Here is a 26,204-nt window from a genome sequence, read left to right as displayed (position 1 = left end):
AGAGGAAGGAATTGTGTTTCTCCAGACAAGAAAGAATATACATAAAGATATTCTAGGAGTGTGGCTGCTTTGATTCTTAATTTCAGTTCATCTTTATGACAAAGCATAGCAATTAATTTATCAAACTGCTCCTTAATGAGTAGCTAATTATGCACCTTTAAAATTTTGGTTATGGATGTCTAAATTTGACTTAATAGCAAAGTAACAAGTTTCTTGTAACTTTTTGACTTAATCAACTTCCCAACTCATATTTGTCTATCAGCATATTATCATACTACTGGAAGTTAAGAATTTCATACATGGTGAAAAGTATTAAAAACTGGGGAGGAACTTTTGTACTTAAGGAACAGTTTTTGTCCTTGGCTCAGTTTCTTGGTTAACCTAGATGAGTACCTAGTACTCCTGTGTCATTAGTTAATCAAATTAGTTAATTTCAAGTGCAATGTGCAAGTTTTTTTGGGTTTTCTGAGCTTTCTGTTCTGTCAGGCACTGAGCCCCTGGAGAACACTGCTTTTGACTTGAGTCCTTGGAGACAGCTTCTAAATATGAGTGATGGAGTTAAAATCATGGGTGTGTAGTGAAATGGAAGTGTGTGCTTTCATATGGTGATGGGTTTTAAATTTGATGTTTTTATAGTATAGTAATAGGTAAAGGACAATATGGAGGATTTGGGGCATTGTCTCCTTCGGTATTTGTCTTCCTTCTTCCTTTCTCATGGGTTTCTGATTGGTCAGTCAGTGTCACACTGTGGGTCGTGTGAATTTAGTTATTGGGTTAAAAGTATAAATAATATAGGTGTTAATTCTCTAGTGGACTGTTTAGCTTTAAGAAACCTTGTAGCAGCTGCATCTTCTTCCATTTTCTTCACTTCTAGCAGGTAGCTAGAACTGCTGTCAAATGCTCTGTACTTTCTGGTAAGATTTAATAAACAACCAAGCCCGAACATGAGAAAATCTATTTCCATCGTGCATATGTTAATCCTGGCTCTGAGTGAAGGCAGAAGAGATTGAGACAAACCACTAAATAAGTGATGCTAAACTCCCACCGCTGTTACAGTGGTGCCTGTGTTGTGAGGAACAAAGACACCTGTAAAATCTCAGAGTCTAATAGCTCCCTGAAGAGAAGAAGAAGCTGGAAGATGGAATAGTCCCCAGGGTGAACAGGAGCTCGGAGATCCCTAAACTCTGGTGGAGGTGAACCAGAAGCTGTGGTCATTCACAGAAAAAGAGGGACCTGAGGAAGAAATTGACTACCAGTAAGGTAGGAGTGATTTGTTATCTTCAGGGTAATCTATGAAAATGGGCAACGTATTGTCCAGGTGTCAAAAGGGCATTCTAGACCAAACGGAGTTAATGATCAAAGACCATCCTATTAAAGTCATCAGAGACCAATTAAAAGATCTTTTAAAATGGGCCCAGGAACAATTTCCGAATGAGGATCCAAAAAACCTGTTTAATCCATTTCTTTGGGACGCTTTAAATCTCAGACTGTACAATGCAGCAACATTGGGAAGTCCTGCAGCTGCGAAGTTACTTTCTGCTTGCAGAGTGATATGTGAAGCTGTAACACGTAAATGCAAAACGCATGCAGAGAGCAATGATCCTCAGGAAATCCCTGAAATGCAAACCACTATGGGAGCGGGTGGAGTGCAGGAGAATGTCACTCCCCCGTCCCGATCCGGAGAGAGTCGGGACAAAACCTAAAAAACCACAGAAAAAGCCTCAGCCGAAGGACAGGATGCTTTCGGCTCCTGCTGAGCGACTCCCGAAGGCGGAGGGACCCCCGGAATGCCTGCGAGCCCCGGGAAGCACCCGCGCAGCAGCGGCAGTTCAAACACCGCGCCTCAGCCGGGAGAGGCGGCCCCGGCGGCGGCCCCGCTGCCCAGCGGAGCAGCTTCGGCAGCACCCGCACCGCTGCCGCCGCCACAGAGCAAAAACCAGCCCCGATGCTAACTGGGGAGCTGGGATGGGCGCTGCCGCCTCCTGCCCCGGGCGGAGCGGCGCCGGCAGGCACGGCGGTCCCAGCGGTGTGGGGAAGGCAGCGCCGCCCGGGCAGGAGGAGCGGGCCGGCTCTCAGCGGGGAGCGGCGCTGACACAGCCCGCGGGGCAGCCTGCACCGCTCCGAGCAATTCCCATGCAAATTTTAAACACCACAGCACGGCTTTGCCTTCAGCCAGCCCGCAGAGTGCGGCAGGGAGAGAGAGCCGGAGGGATAATGTAGCTCACCCGAAACAAGCGCGGGAGAAGGGCACAGCTCAGATTCCGAACCTAATATTGAAAACACACAATCAGAAAATATACACAGCAGTTCCTTAATACCTAAAACTGCTGCACGTACATTTAACCCTTCACCAGCCTTTTTTCCCGGTCCCTGGCACCCCTCAGAGATCCCAGTCACGCCGATCAACCTTCCATTTGGCCAAACAGTGACATATCATAACGTAATCCCGAGAAGAGATCTTTTATTTCAACTGCAGTACCTGTGTGGGTCACAAGATGGCGGCGCCATGTGTTCTCGATCCGTACAATAAGATGGCAGAACCATGAGTACGGTTTCCGTACGGCAAAATGTCGGCGCCCAGTACATCTCCGTGAATGCTTACGCACTTCCGCCTACGCCATTTTCTGAACAAGATGTCAAACCTCCTACTACAGCGCCTCCTCTGATAGTTTCTATTACTGCACCCTCAAATACTTAAAATTTACAACAGATGCCAAACACAAGTTACTTCACAGAAGGAGGAGGGAGTGAAGACATGAATACAGCTTTGAAGCCAGAAGAAGGAGCATCCTTCCAGGACACGAACACACAAAATAAACAAAATTCACAGACTGCAAGCAGAAGTTCAAAAGGCTGGACTGGAAATTTCAACATCAAAAATGCAAGAAGTCTTGCCATGGAAATACTTGGGATGGAGAATTTCAGAGCAAGCAATCAGACCACAGAAGATACAACTGAGGACCAAATATCCACAATTTGCAAGATCTACAACAGCTTTTGGGAGAAATCAGTTAGATCAGACTAATTTTGGGAATCACAAATTATGAACTTGCCCCACTTTTTGACTTGTTGAGAGGAGATCGTAATACCAAAGCTCCAAGAACTCTCACACCTGAAGCTCAAACGGCTCTTGACAAAGTTGCTGAAGCCCTTCAACAAAGACAAGCACAGAGTTGTGCAATGTCACAACCATTCTTTCTTGCAACTGTGGGAAAAAAGAATGCCATTATATGGTCTCACATTTCAGTGGGACATCAAAAAAGGATCTGTTAATCATTGAGTGGGTTTTCTTGTCCTACAGATCCCCAATAACAATTTTTACTACATTAGAAATGACAGCGCAAATCATAATCAGGGCCATAACAAGATAGTTAGCAATGGCAGGCAAAGATTTGAAAACAATTTATCTGCCACTGAAAATGGCATTGCAGAAATCAGAAGAATTACAAATTGCTTTACTAGATTATTTAGGTGTTTGTTCAATTCACTGAGTCACAAGTTGTTGCAGGCAAAATTGAGTTTCAGGGAGAAGCCCATGTTGAATGAAGTTCCATTGGATGCAATTACATTGTTTACCGATGGTTCAGGGAAAACACATAAGTCAGTTCTTTCATGGCAAAATCCAAAACCAATATATTCAACAGGTAGAAGGTTCTTCTCAAATTGTGAAAATTGGCAGCAGTGGTCAGAGTATTTCAATGGTTTCAGGAACCCCTCAATCTAATCACAGATTTAGCCTACGTAGCTAATGTAGTTAAGAGAATTGAAGGGTCACTTTTAAAGAATGATGATTTGTATCAATATCTGTTATGCATGCATCAGGTTTTGCAACACAGAAGAAATAAATACATCAGGGCACATTCTTCTCTCCCAGGATTTTTGGTGGAAGAGAATGCAGAAGCAGACAAATTAACAATGCCAATTACAAACACTTTGCCAAACATTTTTGAGCAGATGAAATTAAATAATGTATTTTTTCACCAGAATGCGCCAGCACTTATGTGAGCATTTTGCATCTACAAAGATCAGGTGAAAGCGATCGTAAGTGCTTCTCCAGATTGTCAACTCATGCAACCTCCTGTATCCAGTGGAGCAGCGAATCCAAGAGATTTGCAGAGTCTGCAATTGTGGCAAATGGACATCACTAAATACCCATCATTTGGGAGATTTAAAAATATTCATGTTTCAGTGGACACCTTTTCATGTGCAGTCTACAGTTCTATGCAGGGGAAACATGCATGTCAACATTTTTTGCAAGCATTTGCTTCATTGAGTGTGCCCCAGGAAACCAAAACAGATAATGGCCCAGCCTACATAGCCCAAAGGCTTGAAATATTCTTGATGAATTGGCTTGTGCATCATATCTTGGCATCCTCATTCTCTGGCAAGTCAGGCAATCATTGAGGCAATGCACCAGACTTCAAAATCTCTCTTGGAAAAACAAAATGGGGGGAAGCATGGGCTACACCTCAAATGTGTTTGAATAAAGCATTGTACATTTTAAATTTTCTAAGTCGCTCCTCTGCAGAACTGAATCCACCGATCATCAGACACTTCTAGCACAATACAATTCCACCCCAGTTTCACACACACTGTACCAAATCGTATCTTTTTGCAGTTACTGCGAGGGATTTTTCTCATTTGTGGAGATGAGTTCGGCCTTCCATTCCATCAAACATCAAAGGTGGGCCATGCAGCAGTGGGACACTTACTTTGCTAACACCTCATGTAAAAATGATTAAAGAGCACAAACGTAGAGAAAAAAGATCCATTGATGAATATAAACCTGATTGTGATGCAACTTTAGAGCATGGAATTTTGGAAGAAGGTTTGTGGCAGCTCTTCTGCCTCAAGCTGCTGCAAGTGCAGCTTTGAAACAATTGGATCAACTAGGTTGTTGGCTGTCTCTCGCACTTAGTACTTTGTTAACTCATACTCAAGGAGGAAGATGCACAGTTCTGCAAAACAGAGCAGTGACTGATTTTCTATTGTTAGTGCATGGACATGGATGCAAAGATTTTGCTGGAATGTATTGCATGAATCTTTCTGATCATTGGATATCTATACATAAAAGTACAAGATTTGCAGGACGGTATCTCCAAACTCAGAGTCGAAGAAGGATCATGATTGGATGATTTGTGTAATTGGAATTGTAATTCCACCATTGTAGGAAAAAATTTGAAAATGGGCATGTATGTGCTGATTGTCATCACAGTAATCATTGTATTTGTGCCTTGTCTACTTCAGTGTGTCTGCCAACAGATTAACAAAGCTGTTAACGCAATGTTCATGGTTCAAAGAGAAGGGGGAGATTAGATCTTGCATTCATATTCAAGTAGCTTTTCAAAATTTGAGGTTTGGTCTGAGGTGATATACAGAGTCTTTTGAGATACCAGAAAAATTCTGTGTCAGTCTCTAGAAGGGTTAAAAGAATAGCAAGACACAGAATGTCTTATACTTGATCAGAAGACAAGGAGATTGTCACTGTCACAAACTAAACCTTTTATTTTGATAGTAGTGAAATTTAGGTACAAAAATATTGTAGAGTATTATTGTAGAGAACATAGCAGATTACATGACACTTGCCTGCAAATCTGGAGTCTTAAGACCCCATTCCTGCAAACCCAAAGCTGTTTAGACTTAGCTTCAGAGGAGATACAACTGCAATAAAAACATTAATCCTGTGAAACTGAGGGTTATGTTCACAGCAACCTCTGTTTTCAGGTGAAAAATTAATTCATATAGGGAGTGAACAGCTGTACCACGTTGGTGAGAATACGTTGCTCTGAAGTGTCATGCACACAGGTTCCCTAGTCAAAAAGTGTTTTGTATCTCTGGCAGATTGGAAGCTGGAGCAGTTATATATCTCATACAAAACACCTGAAGCAGGAAGATACCAAAGACTAGCAAACTGCTTTTGACATTTGTAACTCCACAGACTGCCTGGTTGACAAAAGAGAAAGTGGATTCCCTGATGGATACAGGTACAAACAAACAAGTGCACTTTGGAGAATAAATACCCAACATCCTTGTCATCACTAAAATTGGCCCATTTAGATCCTTTTGAGTAGCACTGGAATAAAAAAAGTTTCACCTTCACATCTTCAGCACTTAAGACTAAGTAATCATCTTGCTAGCATACAATAACATGTTTATAAAGCAAACTTTTTATAACCCTGATTTTTTACAGTACATTGGAACTTCACCTCTTTACCTTGTAGAATAGGACATCGACAGTCCCACTTCATGCCATGCTTCTCTCATTGGGGAAGTAACTGCTGTGTCCTAGAAATGTACAACTACAACTAGAGGAACTTTCAAAAAGCTAAATTCTTCATGCCCATATTCCATGCTGGTGAGATCTAACATGGCATAATGAGGATAAAAACACATATCAATGAGCTTTAACACTAATGTTGCTGTCTTATCAGAAAGACTTCATGAACAAATCTAGCAATGTACAGAAACAGTTGACTTTGCTCTTATATTTCTGCTGGTTATTTGGATCATTTAAGGGATCAGCAATGTCTCAGTTAGACAACAAAGTCATCCAGGTATCACAGCTACTTCTAACACTGAGTTCTGTAAGCACCTTCTTTTCTGAAGTTGTTTTCAGTGAATAAGAAATTTAAAAATCCTTACAGTTTACATAATGATCTGCAAGCAGATGTTTAATTTCAAATACAAAGTGACATCTGACAGCACAAAATCAGAAAAGAGCAGAAACTGTCAAAGCTACTGTGTTCCTCTTCCAACTTCCACCCCCATGCTTTCAATTTCATTCCCAAGATTTCTTTTTGACACAAACAAATAAAAATCCACCTTATTTTGTCAATTTTGCAACCATAAGCATCCTGAGAGGTAGTGTATCTTCTATCCAGGTGTTTGGAGAGTTTATCATCTTCTCCCAAAGGGCAGTTTCATCTGAAGTAGAATCCATCCAATCTACTGTAGTTCCATAGCTTTTGCCTAGAAAAATGTCAGTTTTAAAAGAAAAATTACTTACTATGTTGCAGAGTTAAGTGCAAATTTGCCTGCTCTAAAATGGTTATACCTCCTCAGGTATCTGACCTAGTGCTTTGGAGATACAGTTCTACATTTTTACTCTTGAGCATTTATGTCAAATGCAATTAACAATAGTTTCACACAAATTTTGTCTTCTTTGTCCAGATTTCTCCTTTTTATCTCTGGTGTTTTTGTCACAATCCCAAGGAAAAAATGTCAATTGCCCATACATCTGAGATGGTTTAACAATAAAACAGGGTACTGATTTTGTACTGAAGTGCAACCTTGGGTACTCTAAAGTTCAAATTAAGATTTACTATTCTAATTTGTAATTTGAGGAACCATGCAAGAGTTTAATTTGTGAAAAGTAGTTTGTATATTGCATTTCTTGAGAAGATTCCAAACACATCCTCCCCTCAGATCAGAGAGCTGAATAAAAGGGACAAATAGATGAATTGTATGCTTTTCCTGTTCCTATATCTGCACATCTTATATGGCCCTTATGCTCAAAACTTGTTTGCATGTATAATTTTTCCTATTCGGTATATTCCAATCTTATCCTTCATTCTGATCTATCCTTTTATTTCCACCCACTGGTGTCTTTACACTATTTTTTTGCATGAGTTGATGCATTAAGTTTTTCTGTTTTGCTTGGGTGTGCTTTGCTGTTGTGCTTGGGTGGTAAAGATGAAACAGTCCTATTCCAGCTGAGGACTCAAGGACAATTTCTTCAAACTTCAGGCTCTAAGTATAAATGTGAAAAGAGGAGGGCAGGCAAGCAACCAAGCAACCACGGAGGATAAAACTTCATGATCTAAGGATTTTAATTGTTCAGCTGACTCCTGCATGCAAATGGACTAAAACCTATAAAAATGTGAGATCTCATGACCAAGCCCATAAAAATGTGAGATCTCATGACCAAGCCCTCTTTTGCTTCCATCTTGGAGCCATCCAGGCAGGGGCCACAACTGATACTGCCAGGGTGTAGCCTTTGAAGGCCTCTCAATAAATACACATTTTATTCCCCTTAATGCTGTGTAGCCTCTGTTCCTGCACCTCTAGACATCAAGTCAGTTTGCAAGACATTATCAGATTTCAGTGCAGGAAGAGCATACTTTAAACAGTACCAGATACAATATATGGCCAGACAAAGGTTAGTTTCTATTATTTCTCCTTGTCAGTCATGCTAACCCTCCTGACAAAACTTCAGGATCTGTTCTCAAGAATGGGCACTTCACTGAATGAAACTGTTCAAGAGAAAAGAAAGACTGAAAGAGAAGAAATGGAAAAGAAAAAGAAAAAAAAAAGGAAAGACTACTTTGTAAATTAAATATTAATGTAGTGATTGTTCAGTACCTGTTCCAAGACCTATCCTTAGGCCTCCCAGAAAGTGGTTTGCTAGTTTGTTGTGATCCCAGACTGTGAGTTCTATGCAGGCTTCTTTTAAATCTTCTGGTCTAAAGCCATCATAGACCATGGTGTGGTTGAATACCGGGTTTGTAGTTTTGGCAACTGTCCTTGTTTTCTGGCGACTTTTTCTGCTGGTGTCTGGAAGAATGGTACTTCAGAGAGAAAAAGCACTGTCAGTTTGCACAGCACAGCCTGCATGAAACATACTGAAAATGCAAAAGCTGCTCATTAACTATGTTTTGCATGTTAAAATAGGACTGAAGATAAGGTGCTTTACAGAGATGGAGTGAAGGGTCATATTCTCAGCCCCTTACAGGAAATACTGGCAGCAGTATCCACCCTTGTGCTTCAGAGGATGGAAGGGCAAATGTCCTAAACCAGGACAAGCAAGTCAGGTTGGGAAAGGGCACAAGTGAGTTTATTTGCTGTGTTATCACTGATGATGCTGAGATATTTTGTTGCTGCCAGATATTTCCCCAACCATCTTGTTATTCTTATCTCTTCACATTTTTAGTCTGTTTGTGGAAAGGAAGGGGGAAGAAATGCAATTATGTACTCACATTATTACATTATTTCTCACTTCTGTTTCCTCCCAAAATTTGCTAAGCTAAACCGTGTTTTGCACAAACATGCTTTGCTTCAATGTGAATAAAAGCCAGAACAGTTTGACTAGTCCTTCCACCAAGTATTGAGAGAAAAAAACAAAGTGTAATAATGACACAGAAAGCTCTCCCAGTAAGTTTTACTTGGTGGCACACACTTAGCATCTGGAAGTTGTAAACTATGCAGGACAATTTGCACTGCAATAAAGAGGAAACAAAGTAATTCAGTGTTCTTTTAATATGAATGTAGAAAAAGAAGATACAATTAGAAAGCACAATGGTAGCATTATTGGGCCACCATGTTTGATGACTTCAACCACAATTCTTACCATTTAATAAAAGAGTTGAGCCTATTGCCTCTCAGGAGAGGGAGGTTATGGCATTCCTTCACCCAGATGTGGACCTCACCAGTAGATAGAGTCTTCTTTCCTGTAAAAATAAAACAAAACATCTGCTTAAGCAGATGCCTTTTAAAGGTATTTTGTCAGATGCAGCAGTTCTTGCCCATTTGTCAGATGCAGCAGTTCTTGCCCATTTGTAGAAGTGATATTCAGCCTGGACTTGTTATCTCTTAATTCAACTTTGCTCTCTGTACTCTGAAGATTGAAATACTTCATCAAAGTACTGCAAGATCACATCATGTCTGCACTCCTACAATGACTTTTCTTCTGTTACAACTAAGCCAACACATGCCACTGGTCTTGTCTTCCCAAGACTCCTAGATAAACAGATCAGCTTGTCATCAGCCTATGTGATCTTAGCATTTATTGCTGCTTGTACTTTCAAATAAGCTCTTTTATGGTCTTAATATATTTGATTCTTACTGACTGTCTGGATTAAAGACGTGACCTGGATTCACTCTCAGATTGGTCCACTATCTGTTGCAAGACAAGATTAAACCAAACTGATCAGACTGTTATAAATTTCTGCTTTCTAGATACTTGTTGCTACCTCCTACATCTAGTATTGCTTGAAATTCAGTGTGCTGTCAATTGTTTATCACAACACCTGCCTGATGATTTATGATCTCCAAAATTATTGAGAAAACAGAATTTTGTTACACATACATATTGTATTAAAAATCTTAGATTATGTCAATGAGGTAATTTCATCAAAAGATCTCATAGTGGTCTTTGAGGTTCTTAACTGTTTTCACATCCTGACTTAATCCTCTAGGAAGAAAACAGAAAACTTTTATGTTGAAAGAAGCTGTCTGTAGTGAATGACAAACATTAAATGAGGCATTTCTTTAAATTAAAAAAACAAAACAAAACAAAAAACCAAAAGGACAAAACCACCAAAGGCTTGATGAACCCAAGCAAAGCAGTAATGCTTACCTCCAATTGGATGTGGGACATACTGGAGGGCTAGTTTCATCTCTCCTCTGTTTTCTAGATTAAGAGTTATTGCTGAAGTCTGAAATGAAAAAAAAAACCAACCAAATTTCTGATATTAAAATGGTGCTGCACTTGCTACACATCCTCAGGAGGCTTACTTCAGATTTCTGTTGCAACAATATGGCAATGACAAATACTTTGAAATTCCTAGTCCTTAGACTGTGAGAAACTTTTTCCTACTGTAATAGCTAGCTAGACTAAAAGACATCTCAGAAGTGCATTTCTGTTTACCAGTGTATAAGTATTTGTGATTATAAGCAGCACAAAACCCACAGAACACACAATACCAAGTCTAAATAATGACTTGATTTTGCACTTACACAGCAGAAAATGCAAAACAGCCAACCTACCCTTGGCTTGAGAGGAAACCAGTTGATCTGCTTATTGGATGGATCATTCCAGTCCCAAGTTCCTAAATCCAATTCCACTTCGCCAAGGAAGCTATTCCTCCCAAAGGTATCATTGTGCCAGACAGAGATATTGAGGCTTTGATTCTTTAGGAGCTCCTTCTCAATTTTATACTGCCAGGAAGAAGTAAAAAAAAAAAAAAAAAAAAAAAAAAAAAAAAAAAAAAAAAAAAAAAAAAAAAAAAAAAAAATTAATAAGGTAATTTTTAACTTTTACTAGTGCTATGTCAGAAAGTGACAGGGTTAGAAAAAAGTGTCTGGGTTTATAGGTCCATAACTGCCCACTTCTGCATTTCAGAAAACAAACGAACCACAATAAGACCCAACTACTGACTTTTTATTTCTACCATCTTCAGCTCATACATGGCTCCTGTTTGTTTACAAGACGTGCAAAACCACCAGTGTTCTCAATGCTGGATCCAGAGATCTCTGCAGAGTCAACCTATCCATGGAAGCACATGGCCAGCTCTGCAGGGCAATCCCTCTCATGGCTAATGTCCCTTTTGAGTGCAACTGGACCTGTGCCCAAAAGCTGGGGCTCCTCACACACCACACATACAGTGTATTATATCTAGTAATAGTTTGATAAATACCCGCAGTATTTCATTATAGACTGGATTAAAAGTTTTCTTTTTGACAGAGGTCTTCCGTTTGCCCAGTCTGTATTTCTCTGGAAGCAGGTAGGTCTTTACGTACCTAAAATTTAGAGAGGATTGTTAGAAGAGCTAAAAAAAACCCCAAAACCTAAAATATCCAGAGCCTCTCCAATTTCATCTTCAAAAATACATGAGTATTTGCTTACAAAGTAAAAGAAATCCACTTGAGTAGATATTATTCACCTTGTATATTTAACAATTAGAACAACAGTGGTGATGTATAACATCATCACTTTCTTGTAATATCCTCCTCCAGGGGAAATCTGTTGAAATGCCTCCTCAGCACATGAAAATACAGAATATATACCTGTAGCAAGCCCAAATATCATGTTTATAGGTGCTAATCCTGCTGAAAACATATCAAAGTGAGATTTACCATCTGAAAAGTGGCATTTTAAAAGATAATTTAATATTCTTAAAAGTTTTAATTTCCTATGTTAATATATACACAGACCAATTTATAAGGGCGGTTTTATATTCAATCAGAGTAAAATAAAAAAAAAGCCCACAAAGCACATTGTAGCCTCTTCATCTATTTCTTGGGTGGTTTACTCCAGCAGGTTAGAGAAACTGGAGAACTTCAGCAGTTTTCATTTCCACATTAAAAGAAAAACTTCCATTAGGAAAGGAATGAATTCTTTGTACTTACGGGTCTGAACGCTGCCGCTTCACATCTGCTACTGCCAGGTCTTTACACTGGCAAATAAAGATGTGGAGCTCATTCAGCTTTTCCACATAATCAATGGCAAACTGAATGTTCCCCTTCACATCAACACTGCCAAAGTCTGCACTGTAGATGCTCATCAGGCTGCCACTCACCTGCATTGTACAAGAGGAGAAATATTTTCCAGACATTGCATTTTGCCAGATACTTCAGGATCAGGGTAGAAGTTGTGCTCAGACAGTAAAGAAATCAACTGCATCTCTTTAGATGTAACAATAAAATGTAATGGATACTATTATACAAGCTTCTCAGCAAGTTGATTAATGAAAGAAATATTTGGAAATTAAAGGTGTTATGCCAGGATTCTTAGAGAAAAAAATTGAATGGGTTAGCTGCATTGAGACAGAAGAAATTAAATTATAGCATGCTGTAGATCTGAAGATTGCCTGTGCTTAGATCCTTGAAATATTACTTCTCAGCTGATCTTCCTTGCAGAAAGCAGAGCTGAAGTGTTTAGGACAATAGACCTTCTTAAAATACTAACAAAAAGATTAATAGGTAAAGTCTATATGGCTGAATTATGTACCTAAAGACATAAATAAATAAAACACTGAACATTAAATACTAAATACACAGAAGAAGAAAGATGTGTGTATACATATATATACATTATCTCAACATCTTTCCCCAAAATTCTGTTTTCTTACTCAAAATCTACATAAACCAATGACTTTTGGTTAGCTAATTGACTCAAATACACAACTGATATACCAATAATAACTCCTGCTTTCACTTATCTCTCTCCCCTTTCTCAATATTTGTTCTATATGAATTGTTCCTCATTTTCAGCTACAAATGTAAGCTCTTTGGGTAAAATCAATACCTTTCTTCAGAGCCCTGAACAAGCACCAATATATTACTAGAAAAAAAATTTGAAATCTATTTAATTTTACTTCACTTGCTTCAGGCAATTCCATGCAAGGAATTATGTTATGTTCATATAACAGAAGCAGAAAGACAGAGATGACAAGGGAAGAAAGATAAGATGAATGAGAAAAGAGCCAAGACAACATTAGAGAAATCAGCAAAAGCAAAGTGCCATTAAAATAATGCTTTGGTTTACATACAGAGGATAAGGAGGCCATGCCAGAAGAGCTGCTAAGATTGGTTAGAGAACTGGGACTCTTCTTGATTCTGCCAAAGGAATAACTGCTTTCTGATGCTGTATCTGTCTCTCTGTCATCACTCTACAAAAATATCACAGAAAGAAAGTCTGTGTACATTGTTTATAGTCACAAGGAAAATTTCAAAAAACAAAACCAAACAAACAAGAATTTTAATGCAGATTGAGACTAAGTGGAAGGCTGAATTGAAAATCCCTTGTAGTGCAACATGAATAATATTTCTTGAATTAGATCATGCATTTAAAGTTGAAAGGGAGTTTTTCTGATGAACAGCCTACACTGATAATTTTTTTTAAGCAGTGATGCAACTAGGTCTGGGGGTTTGTTTGTCTGTTTTAAATCTCAAGTAGCAATGAAAAATTACAAAGTTAAGTTTATCGGGACAATTAAACTCAACTTCTCTGTGTCACTGTCTCGTGCATAACCTATGCAATTGATAATACTCAGTTCTTTTACCTGTCCTTTCTGTTATCTAGTAAATGCTGTCAGTTCAGTGCCCCTCTCTCTCAGGGGCAGCTGGCCAGAAGGCAACATTCAAAGAACAGCACTGGACAGGATGAATGTTTTTTGCAAAGTCTTTCTTGCAAGAGGGCAAGCAGGGCTTTGCTTTTCCATGAGGGAATTGCAGCTTTTGTTTCCTTGATCATTATCAGGTTACATACCCACAACCCCATTCTATCACAGTGCTATCTCTGAGCTAAAGAACTGATCCCCTTCCCACATATGCCTTCCTACACAAGCTGTTACAGACAACTTCATCTTCCTGCTGTGTTCCACCCAGGAACAATTTACAAAGTCTCCTTCAAAGTGTTTTGAACTGAAATCATAGATCTTCTGATAACAGATGCAAGGTTAGTAAACAACAATTTCCACACACATTAAAAAAATAGGTATTTGTATAAATAAACATTTAGTATATGAAGACTTTTTCAATTTGTTTTAAAAATCTGCTTATGTCTATTCTGTTAAATAAATGCAGACCAGGATTGCTCCTCTGTTGAGAGGTCAACAATAAGGACTGAATAATGTCCAGCCTACCTAGGGCAAGGCTTCTTGAGAGAAAATTGCTTTGAAGAGTGCTTTTTGGGACTGCACAAAATAAGCCCAGAGAGTGAAGTAACAGTTAAGCAGTGTAGATAATCAGTCCAGCTACATGGACTCTTTGAAAGACAGAAAAATCTTAAGTCCTCCTACAGGGAAAGGATATATTATGATGAGACAAGGGGTAATTGGCTTTAAACTAACTAGTGATATGTTTAGATAAGATACTAGGAAGCAATTTTTCACTGTAAGGGTAGTGAAGCACTGGCACAGGTTGCCCAGAGAAGTTGTGGCTGCCCCCACCCCTGGAAGTATTCAAGGCCAGGTTGGATGGGGCCTTGTCACACCTAAAGGTGTTCCTGCCTATGGCAGAGGGATTGGAACTGGATGGTCTTTAAGGTCCTTTCCAAACCAAACCATTCAAATCAAACCAAACCATTGGTAGAGAATCATAGATGTCACAGGGTCTGACAGTTCAAATTGCTTATCACTTTCAAACTTCAGTGTCATTTTAGGAGATTTGGATATGGCCTCAGAGCTTATACCAAGGTTCACACTATAATGATGATGATGATGATGATAACAATAATCAAGCATGGCATGTTGTTGGGAGTTCTGAAATTTTACTTGCACTGATTTAATGGTTGGGTAGCTAAAACTATAACATTTCAGAGATGGTGCTTACCTCTTCCTGTAAGAATGAGGGTACTGACTTGCTCAGTCCTTTGAGTTTTTCAGGGTTGGAAAACAGTTTATCAGGCTGTGAAGTCACTGTGGAAACTGAAAAGCAGTAATTCAAAAGGCTTCAAAACTGTTTGTACATTGGAACAGTGAGACAGGACACAATTAGAAGCAAACCACTTTGGATGAAATACATGCACATGCACAAACAGCTTGGATGCAAGGAGATTTTTGCCCCACAGTACTCAGAGAAGTTATCATTAGGAAGAATAATCTGCTCTGGCATTGTCTATAACAGTGACCAACAAACTTTGACAGGACAAGAAATGTTGCTTGACATGAGGTAGCCTGGGTGTGACAAGCAAATTCTGGTCAAAAGTGAAGAAGAAAACATTGCAGATTTCCTTCTAGATTTTCTTCCTAGAACAAGAATAAGCACACTTGTGCACTAACAATGTCATCACTGACATTAGAACTGTCATAATATTCTTAGTGAGAAGTCAGCATACAAGACAAACTGTATTCTATTTACTCAATCTCTTTAACTGCAATAGGCACATTTGTGTAAATCAAGCAAATTCTAGACCTGACGAAGGGAGCTGCAAGTATTCCTACTTAGTTATAAGATGCATATCTTATTAATGATGCACTTTTTTGCACTCTGTCTCTTCCATACTTGCATATCTCTACTGCAGCTCACTTCTGTGCTCTTTCACTGTACAGAACCTAATTGTATAAGCTAGGCTTGCAAAAATACAGCTTGCAGTAAGTTCATGACCCTCAGAATTTTTCCTGCTCTAGCCCATTATATTTAATAATACACAAAGATGGACCAAATACACATTGTGAAATGTATCCATATCATGAGACAGAAATGATTTGGCAACAAATAGCAGGTACTTCTTGCATAAAATGAAACACTGCACATGTTTGCAAGGTGAGTGAAGCTTTTGCAAAGCTTTTGATGTCAAAACTCAGCTAGAGCTCAACAGATCAGTTACAGTCAGTATGCAATTAGATGCAGTACTTAGAGCAAGTATCTAGTTAGTTGGTAAATGAAAAAGTACTGTTAAGTATAATGTATTAGTTCAGCTATCAGAAGACAAGTCTCTCCAGTATCTGCTGGAAGAATCCTATTACTCACTTTCTGCTGCATTTTCAGTCCTCTCTTGATGCTGATCAGGTTTCGGACCTGCTCAGTGCAGTATTAACAGTCACTCAGCAGCAGTTTTGCAAGGTTATAAATAGCATCAATACACTTTATATGTGAGATTTTTCTGGTTTTTAAGTGTTTTGGGTTTTTTTTTACTTCTCCAAACCCCATGAACTTTGTGGGATTTCTTTTCCTTCCAGGATTTAGTAGTGGTTTGGGTATTAGGCCTCTATGGCTATTAGGGTCTGTTTGATTTTGTTGTATCATGGAGCCTGTTTATGCAAACATAAATTCAGAACTAGAGACATGGCTGAGTGGTGAACTTGCCCATGCTGGGTAATCATTGGATTTGATGATCCTAAAGGTTTTCTCCAACCTAAACAATTGTATGATTCTGTTTCTGTGTTTTGCATTGCTGTTCTCCTTTGAGGAGCTGGATCATGACAAAATATGAGTGTAATATAAGTGTACAAGCTAAAAAAAAAAAAAAAATCAATCTTTTTGCTGTTGCAAAAGAACAGCCTTTTCAAGAGAACTTACCTTATTCTGCCTGTACAGCTACCAATTTGGCTGTGTGTCATTCTTTCGTAACTTCAGTCTTAACAAATTAAACTCAAATTCCCCCTGCTCTTTTCAGGTTAGTCTCTACATATTTACACTGAATGCCAAACAGGCTTTCAGTAGGGGTCTCCACTTGAAAGCAGAGTGCAGGATGGTGTTTAAGTCTTGTTACTTTACTGGGTGTTGTTGGTATCCTATTATGCTATAATTATCCTATTGATACTATGGGCCACTGGCATGCACAATGCTTTAAAGCACCTAAAGCATAAAATAAAAAATATGGCTGCACACAACTGTTCTTTTAAAAATGTAGTATTCCAATGGAGTAAATAAAGAACTGTGTGCTATATTCCACTATATTCGATATTATTTGATAGTTTTCAATTCTGTTTATTTTGACAAATTCTTGGAGCAAGTTTGCTTTTTGTTTTTCTTAGATTCAGAATTTCTAAAGGTATATAGAAAAATTTAACTGGTAGCTAATCTAGAAGTTCATTTATTGTTTAGAATAATTCTACTTTATAGGACTAAGGCAGGGATATTAAGAGAGTTTCCTTTCCAACTGAGGTATTATGAAGAGTGTTTTGCTCTTTAGCAAAAGTAATCTTGGATCTTATAATGCAACAGATAGACAAATTTAATATTTACTGATGCCAATTTCTTTCAACTGAGCTTGTATTCAAGGCTCCCTATGATTTCAGTAACTCATAGGCTGAATGACTGAAGGCCAAAAGAATACGCTGATTAGTGACACAGTTTCTACAGATACAGGAGGACATAAATAGATTCCTTAAGAATAAACACCACAACAATTCTACAAAAGCTTTCCAGCCATGCTGAGGTCAACCAAATCTAAAAACACAATATAATTCTCAGTTAAAAAAAAAAAAAAATCTTCACTAGCAAACAAAGGCCATTGAAAAAGCAACAAACTACCATGCAGATACAAATGATATTTACCATCTTCAGCACTAAGAACTAATTCTTCCTTTGGTTTATTTATTTTTTCTTTATCTGTGCAGGAGAAAATAACACAGTTAGAAACTTTGTTATTCAGTATAAAACAGATGGTAGTGATAATCACAGAACTAAGAGTAAGGAGGAGCAAAACCACAGACAAACCAGCAGAGCCATGGGAAAAGTTAAATTCCAGAGGGGTCTCACGGTGATATAGTTTCTATCAGCATGTTGTTGCAACAATGTTAGTGCACACCTAAAACCTAGAAACTGGTTAGAAGCAAGCAGTAGCAGAAGTAGTATTAGAAGAGCAACTTGCCAGTATCTTTCAAAAATCTACATCTCCATGCTTCAGTTCACAAATGTAAATTCAGTCTGTGTCTTCCCCATTAGACATAAGCATGAAAACACTCAGGGCCAGGGTGAAGTGAGACAAGAATAATAATTTTTAAAAAAACAAGGAATCCAAGGAGGCTACTGAGGGAAGCTGAGAATTCATTTTAAGTAAAGATTATCTCACTGTGTTCTCTTAAATTAAGTTTAATCTATTTACTGCTAGAATACACAGGTGGACCATTACTAAACTGAGTTTTTCATGCTTTCATTGTCTACTTATTTGACCCAAGCCAGCAATGAGGTGGCAATGACAGTAGCTCCTCATTACTGTTTTGGGTCATTGCCAATCCTTTCACAATTGAAAAACTACCCAGGAAACAGTTAATCACTGATCAACACAGTGCACTCCTGGAATATGTCTGCTTCACAGACCAGCCTTGCTCCAAAATTAATGCCAAGAACTGAAAAATAAACCATATGAGAAAAGAATCTGGTTCCAAAGTACAACTTCCATACAATTTGCTGAGAAACAAAAACAAAGCCACGACTTGGCAAGGCTGTATGGAAGACCAGCATGAACACATTTAAGCCAAACTGGGGGTCATGGGAGACACACACAAGCTTTGTGCTCACTTGAGGTGGCTGATGGAATGTCCTCTAGACTTTTGGAAGGCTTTTTCCTATCTGCACTCCTTTTCAAAGCCATCAAAACAGGGTTTAATTCTTCTTCAGAACCTGTTACGAGACAAAACACATGAACACTGCACACACAGACAGGCCACTTTTAAGCAAGTCAATGAATAACCAATTATAGGTTTCTCATAAGAATCTATTTTGATAGTCAGCAAAGACAGTGGACAAGTCTGACAAGTGTTTTGACAGACAAGTGATTTGCCCTGTGTAGGTCTAGGTCTACCTTTACTGACTAATAACAGTGTTTGGAGCAATTTTGCATTCAGCTGGTTATGATTAATATAGGATAAACTCAGATTGCAGCCATTTTGAAACCATCTTTTCATGAATTAGCACAAAAGAAAATTTTAGTTTTTTCCCTTTGTGCAAATTTGTCCTAGTCTTCCCAAAATGAAAGTAATTTTGTTTCAATGCTTGAGTATCCAAAAAACCCCAACAAAACCAAAACCAAACAAAACCAATTGATCAAAACCACAAAAAAAACCTAAAAGAAAAAATAAAAACCAACCTAACACCAATTCCCCACACACACCCAAAAAAGCCCCCGATAAACAAACAAACAAAAATCCCACAAAAAAAAAAACAAAACAAAACAAAACAAAAAAACAAAAAACCACAAAAACAAACAAACAAACAAAAAAAAAACCAACCAAAAACGAGCTGTGGATGTATTTGGAACCCTGAAGTTATGCAATTGCCTCCAAAAGTAGAATCAAGACAGACCTAGCTCCTTCAGAAATCTTTAAGACTTTCTTTTTTCCCCCATCTCACTTTCCTCCCCTTCCACCAACCAATCACATCATTGCTGCCTGTAATTATGGGTGAAACCAAATGACATTTGATTTTTTTCTCACTTTATCTTCACTGATCTTGAGTATTCACTGAGTTTCTTTGGAAACTCACTTTCAAAAGAGGCTTGGATGTAAATTGGCAGGCCCTGGGAACTTCATGTATTTCTCAGATTCTCCAGGAGAAGAAAATATTCCCATTTTCTCAGTGTGAGACTGAAAAGGTTAAATTATCTCCTCTGCCTTAAGCTCTCTGATGACTATCATACACTATACATTGATTAGAACTGTCATTTAACCAAATAAGGTGAATCCTGGTAAATGGACCTCTTCATTTATATGGTCATTTCTCAGTGCAAGGCAACAATGCTAAATGAAACAGAACAGAGTATTGGTATTATCCTTGTACCCAGATATTCCACTGGTAAGTATTTATCTTCAGAGACTAGCCAGTCAAACTAAAGAATGAACCCAATGAGCCACTGATATTTTTTTCCTCTTTTAATCCAGTATATTTGAAAGGATTACTAGACTGAGTGTTACAAATTTATTAATTTGAAGGCAATGCCACATGGAATAAGAAAAGTGTAAATCACCAAAACCAAATTGATTCATGCTGCTAAACTATCCTTACCCAAATGTGTCTGTTAAACACTTTCCAATCAAACAACTTAATTAGGTCTTCTCACCCCTCCCAAGCAACTATCCAAATCTCTCAATTAAGAAAGTATCAGGGTAGCCATTAGCATATTTCAAGCTGGATACAAAAAAAATTATTGTAGCCATGTCTAACTCAGCACCATGAACTCTAGAAATCAGATAGCTCACGAGTTGAACTTCCGGCTCCGGAGTGAGAATCCGAGTTTTCATCTGAAAACTTGGATCCCAAATCTAAGTTGTTGCCTTCCTCTTCATTGTTATCCTCGTGCAGAGACATTTGGCAGAACTGAGCTGCTTCTGGCTGAGGGGAGCTGCTTTCATCTTTAAGTGGTGTACTTGCTCTTCTGAAATTCACCAGTGCTTGAAATTCTGGATACTGTTCTGAAGTCTCCAAGAATGTGTTTTCATTCACCCCTTTTTCATTTATCTCAAATGGTTTGACTGCAACAATATTTGTCTTGCCTTCCAAGGGATGAAGATCAACAGGAATCATGATTCTCTCTTCTATTTTGTTAATAGCTCCATCTCCTTTAAAACCAGAAGCTTCAATTTCACTTACTGCAAGATCATTAACGGAGGCTTTGACACATTTTTCTTGAGCTCTCTCTTTGAGAACTATCTGCATTTGTGCATCACAGCTACTTAGGGCATTGTATGGCTGTGACCTTGTCATGAATAGAGTCTCTCTTTCTGATGGCAATGTATGATCCTCAAATTCTTCTTGCTGATATAAATCTTTGGATATTGGACATGAAATTGCAGATGCTTCATGAAGAAGTTTCTCTATAGAGCGACTGAATTCAAATTTTGCAATATTTGAAACAGAAGTTTTTTCTATAGTTTCTTGTATTTCTTGAGGGTGATCACCATCTTGTTGATGTGGAACATGTATACCTACATTAGTCTGCATTTTATAATGAATTTTCTTATCCATATTTTCCAGCACAGAAGCTGGTGTTTCAGAGACCTCTTTTGGTAGATTCTGAAAATCAACATCAGACCCTCTATACCCAGTGCTGGACAGTGCAAATCTTTCTGTGGTCTCACCAATTCCCTGCAGTGGCTCTTCATCATGCTCATAGGCTGTGCTCACAGCTTTCACCTCGGCAGTCCCCTGTACTCTGCTGTCAGCATGTTTGGGCTTAGGGGAGAGTGTTTCAGAGGTGTCTTTCAGCATCCTCTCTAAAGCAGCACTCAAGCCACTGGCCTTGGATGGGGCAACAGACTTCTCTATATTCTCAGTGATTTCCTGAGGTACCTCTCCACCATGCTCATAGGTCATGCTTTCAGCTTCCACCTCCAGAGTTCTCTGTACTGTGCTGTCAGCATGTTTTTGTTTAGGAGGGGGTGTTTCAGAGGCCTCCTTCAGCAGCTTCTCTAAAGCAGAACTCAAGCCACTGTCTGAAGATGGGGCAACAGACTTTTCTATTATCTCATGAATTTCTTGCAGCAGCTGCCCATCACACTCATAAGCTGTGCTTTTATCTTGCACCTCAGCAGTTCCTTGTACTGTGCTGTCAGCACGTTTGGGTTTAGGAGGGGGTGTTTCAGAAGCCTCCTTCAGCAGCCTCTCTAAAGCAGAACTCAAGCCATTAACCTTGGATGGGGCAACAGACCTTTCTACAGTCTCACAGATTTCCTGCAGCACCTCTCCACCATGTTCATACACTGTCCTAACTTGCTCCTCAGCAGTCCCCCATGCTGTGCTGTCAGCACGTTTGGGTTTAGGAGGTGGTGTTTGAGAAGCCTCCTTCAGCAGCTTCTCTAGAGCAGAACTCAAGCCACTGTCCTTGGATCCAGCTACAGACTTCTCTATGGTCTCATGTACCTCTTCAGGCAGAGCAGTAGCTTCTTGGTGTGCTGATTCTGCACTGCAGCTAGTCTGTGACATACTATTTGAGTCATCATGTGTTTTCATTCCCACCCTTCTGTATTCAGAAGGTTGAGATACAAGGGTTTCTCTGAGAAGGTTCTGCAAACCAGCTTGAGGCCTCTGAGAGCCCTCAAGAGTATCATCCTTTTCTGCTGCCTGATACTGTAGATTCAAAGGTTCAAATTCTCTAAACAGTTTTCTGAGACTTTTTCTGTTCTCATGCTTATCTGTTGATGACACATTCACTTGTCCTATACTTTTGCCTATTTCTTCTCCTCGCTCAACAGAAAAAATATCATGACTGTCTTCCCCTGTTCTCTCAAAGACCTTGCATGGATTTGACTGAAAATGTGTCCCTTTCAAAATATTTTCTTTTAGGTTTAAGCTACATGACATCTCAGAGGCTTCCTTTTCTAGCTTCTTTAGACATGATTTAAATATATCAAGCTCACCTTTAGGTAGAACAACTTTATCCACAGTCTCTGCAACTTCCTCTTTATCCAAAGGAGAAGTCTTGTTTTCCCCTTTTTCTATAGGTAAATATAGTTTATCACCTACTACTGTCTCCTTCAAAGCATCTTTATCACCAGGTGACTGGAGCTGCAAGGATACATGATGATCTTTTGATGAAACAATGCCTTTTTCTCTAACTTCTTGCTCTGGAAGACCCATCTTTTCCTGGGATTTTGAGATAACTGGTTGTCTGTCCAGCTGGAGAGAGTCTGTATTTTTTGTGTGTGTCACATTCAGACCTTTTAGGATAGGAGATGCTAGAGACTCTTTGCATACCACAGAATCTAATTTCTGTAATTTTTCTTTCTCAGATGTTTGGGTTTGTTGTTGAATTAACCCTTGCTTGTTCACATTATCTCTGCCTTTATCTTCCTTTGATTTTCTTTCATAGGTTATTGATCTAGTGTTATTTGGCAAAGAATCATCTTCTCTGTCAATGCTGCTCTGGAATTTAACTCCAGTATCCCAGAAGTTTCTCAGACTCTGGAAGTGTGAAGGATCTAAAATTTGATTCTTGGGCTTTTCACTCATCTTTTCTTTTAAAGACAAAACCTGGAAGCTGGGCTTCTGTTGGGAAGAAGCAGCAACTTTCTTCTCATCTTTGTCTTTGCTTTTTGAGGAAGCTGAAGTGACACCAGCTCTGGGATTCAAGTTACTGGCTTTTGGGAGTTCTGTAAATTCATGAGCTTCATCAGATTGAAATGTCCCTCCTGGCTTCCCAAATGCATGGCCTGGTCCAGATTCAAAAGAGTGGTGATTTTTGTTTCCTGAAGCCTGGCTCACACAACTCAGTTCAGGACTTCTGAATGTATTCTTGCTCTGCTCATGCAATGCTTTAGGTAGATGCACTGCAGATGGCTTGAGTTTGTCACTTTCTCTGAGACCTGTCAATGCATGGCCACCTGACACATCAGCATTGATACTACCTTCTTTCTCTACATGACTGGGGATAGTTTTATCTCTTTCCCAGAATGCTCTGATCTCTCTTATTCTTCTTTTTTCTTGCATTGCTTTCTCTGATTCACATTTCTGAGCTGGTAGCTTGTGCCCTTGATGTTCCAAGAGATTTGATTTTTTATTTTGTTGTTGGATTTCTTGACCATGTTCTTTTTCTTCAACTCTTGTGCAATCAAATTCAGTTAGCAATTTATCATTTTGCTTTTCATTTGCCTCCCCTGTCTTAGGCTTCACTCTCTCCTTTATCAACTGCATGTTTTCTGAAGCAAAGGATGTAGATGAAATACTGCTCTGTTGTTTAATCTTTCCAAATGGTCTGTCTTCTGTATCTTCTGTTTTTTCATGCATGTCAGGCCCACTGAGTTCTGTAGGAAGAGCTGCTGTTCTGATGGACACATCCACTTCCTCTCTGGGCTCCCTGTCTTGGGTCTTCATTGATACAAGTTCCTCATCTTCAGTACTAGAACTTCTTTTAAACCAGTCTAAAACTTTTGATACAGATTCATCATCCACTTTCATGAGTTCATCAACATGCTTGCCAGGCTTGAAAGTGGTTTTAGCATCTCTCTCATCAACAAGATCAGGCTTACCTTGTTGAAAACTTGTAGAATTGGTATTGGACACCTCAGGGGCTTCCATTTCAGCAGAAAGTTGATGTCCATCTACAATGTAAACAAACTTATCAGAGTTATGAATCAGACACATGACTAAAAATGTTTGGTCTACCTAGAACTGCTAGTGTTTTAACTGTTAGTGGAGAAAACAGTTCTCTGTCCTTGTGATTTTGGAAAAAACCATGAGCAATAGAGTGAGGAAAATTCCTGCTCTGAGACATCCTACTCGAATCATTGCTTTTGAGGGTGCAAGCCAAGAGATGAATTAAACCCATTCTTAAAGGAAATGCCTTCATTGAAGGTAGGCTGGATGTGACACATGCACACAGGTTGACAATCTAGCATATTTGTGTTTAGTCCCATAAGCAAATCCCTAAGTCACATCTGAATTACTCCCAAGGACAACTGACTGCACTACACTAAAATACCATCCACAAGAGAAGTGCCTATACTGGCTCTTTTAAGATTACCAGTAGGAGATCATAAAAGTGTATTTAAAAACTGATTATTTAATTCTGCAGCAGCACATTCCCACAGTAGCACATTCCTATTACTGTTTCCTAGTTGTTAATTGTTAGCTTGAATATGTTGAATATGTTCTATATGTTGAATATGTGTTCTATCCTATCTCATTCAATTCTTCACTTCTATTAGGCTCTTACCAGTAAAGTTTTTGTGTGACTCTGATTCATGGCACAAAATCTGGTTGGATTTTTTTTCACGTGTCTCATCAACACTCTGTTCATAATTGCTGTCTGACAGGGTATTGCTGGAGGTCTGCTGTGGAGTTCCAAGTTTCTTGGGAGTAACTGTATTTGTCTGGAAGCTTTCACTAACTGGGAAGACAGATCTGTTACTGTCACAAGGGCTGGATGCAGATGTGTCTTCTTCTAAGTCATCCACTGCTTTCATTTGTGAAGTTGAGGAATAGGTTCCCAAAGGCTTTGCTGCAGAAATTTGCTTATCCCCATGTGAATCTGATTGAACAGCATAATTTCCACTATTCTTTTTTTGGTCAGGTTTTAAGGTATCATGCTCCCCTTTTTCTTTACCATGGTGCACCTGTGGGCTTTGCAGAGGTTTTCCTTTACCTGAACTAGATGAAAACCTCACTTGTTTCAGTTTTTCCAGTGAATTTTGTGTGGAGTCTTCTGCTCCATCTGTAAGTGAGTTCTTTTCACTTTCCCTTTCAAAAATAGTTGCAGTAGAAAGACCATTCTTTTTCTGAACATCTAACATGTGACTGACCCGAACTTCTGAGTCAGTGGAACTTGAGCTTGAGCTACGCTTCAGAATTCCCCTGGGTGGGGTACCAATGCCATTAATCCTCTCAGCCTGCTTGGTTGGTTTGGGAACAAGGTCTTCTCTTTGTGATACAGAGTCTGCTGCTTTGTGAATTAGTTTCCTAGCTTTTGGGACAGGACGCTTGGCTGGTTCTTTCTGTGATTCATCAGTAAGTTCTACAGAAGGCTTCCCAGGTTTATCTGTTTCATCATTTTGTAAATTTGATTTAGGTGGGCTGTCTTCTGAGAGTGACCAAATTTCTGTAAAACATAGAAGAGCTCATGAGTTTACATGACATTTGCCACTATTAACAGAAAGATATGACAGTGCTGATCTTAAATGCAGTGATTATACTGGTTTATTGAAAACAACTGCAGCAAAAACACAGCCAGTGATTTTATAAAGGTGTTGATTTCATTTTTATGAAATAGAAATTTTTAGCAAATTGAAAGCTTGTAGTTATTTGTTATTTTAGAAACATTAACTACTTGATGATACCAAAGAGAGCACACCAAGTTTTTTATCAGCAGTATTCCTGCAAGTGACAAAGTTTGCAGGGAAGGGCAGGTTTTGAATACATATACATCTCTTCAATGTCAGAATATAAACAGCAACCTACAAAAATGGAAACTGGCTATTTCCACAGTCATATAAAACAAGGCAAATGCAGAAATAATCTCCTGGCAGGGAGATAAAGGATTTTCTACTCCTACTATGCAAATCTTTCATTTTCCTGTTAGCATGCTTCACAACAGAGACAGGAGAGTA

General features: G+C 38.9%; 1 protein-coding gene across 12 annotated transcripts in view; it reads right to left on the bottom strand.

The window, feature by feature from the left end:
* Positions 1–4,908: 4,908 nt before the first annotated feature.
* Positions 4,909–26,204, bottom strand: part of SYTL2 (synaptotagmin like 2) — a 54,461-nt gene continuing 33,165 nt past the window's right edge. Inside the window, exons 7-20 of one of the 12 annotated variants that reach the window (XM_079303482.1) lie at positions 24,815–25,696; positions 22,521–24,200; positions 18,688–18,789; positions 17,722–17,775; positions 16,192–16,239; positions 15,052–15,146; positions 13,269–13,388; positions 12,127–12,296; positions 11,415–11,517; positions 10,765–10,935; positions 10,355–10,433; positions 9,347–9,446; positions 8,362–8,567; positions 4,919–6,969 (exon numbers count right to left, since the gene is read on the bottom strand). In XM_079303482.1, the coding sequence (XP_079159608.1) occupies positions 6,824–6,969; positions 8,362–8,567; positions 9,347–9,446; positions 10,355–10,433; positions 10,765–10,935; positions 11,415–11,517; positions 12,127–12,296; positions 13,269–13,388; positions 15,052–15,146; positions 16,192–16,239; positions 17,722–17,775; positions 18,688–18,789; positions 22,521–24,200; positions 24,815–25,696 (3,956 nt within the window). In that variant the 3' untranslated portion in view covers positions 4,919–6,823. The other 11 variants (XM_079303483.1, XM_079303491.1, XM_079303488.1 and 8 more) reach the window with 11 other exon arrangements.

This window comes from Erithacus rubecula, assembly GCF_903797595.1.
Source record: "Erithacus rubecula genome assembly, chromosome: 1".
In the NCBI taxonomy this organism is placed as follows: Eukaryota; Metazoa; Chordata; class Aves; order Passeriformes; family Muscicapidae; genus Erithacus; species Erithacus rubecula.
The sequence above is the reverse complement of the archived record's forward strand: the minus strand, read 5'-3'. Positions and strand labels throughout refer to the sequence as shown.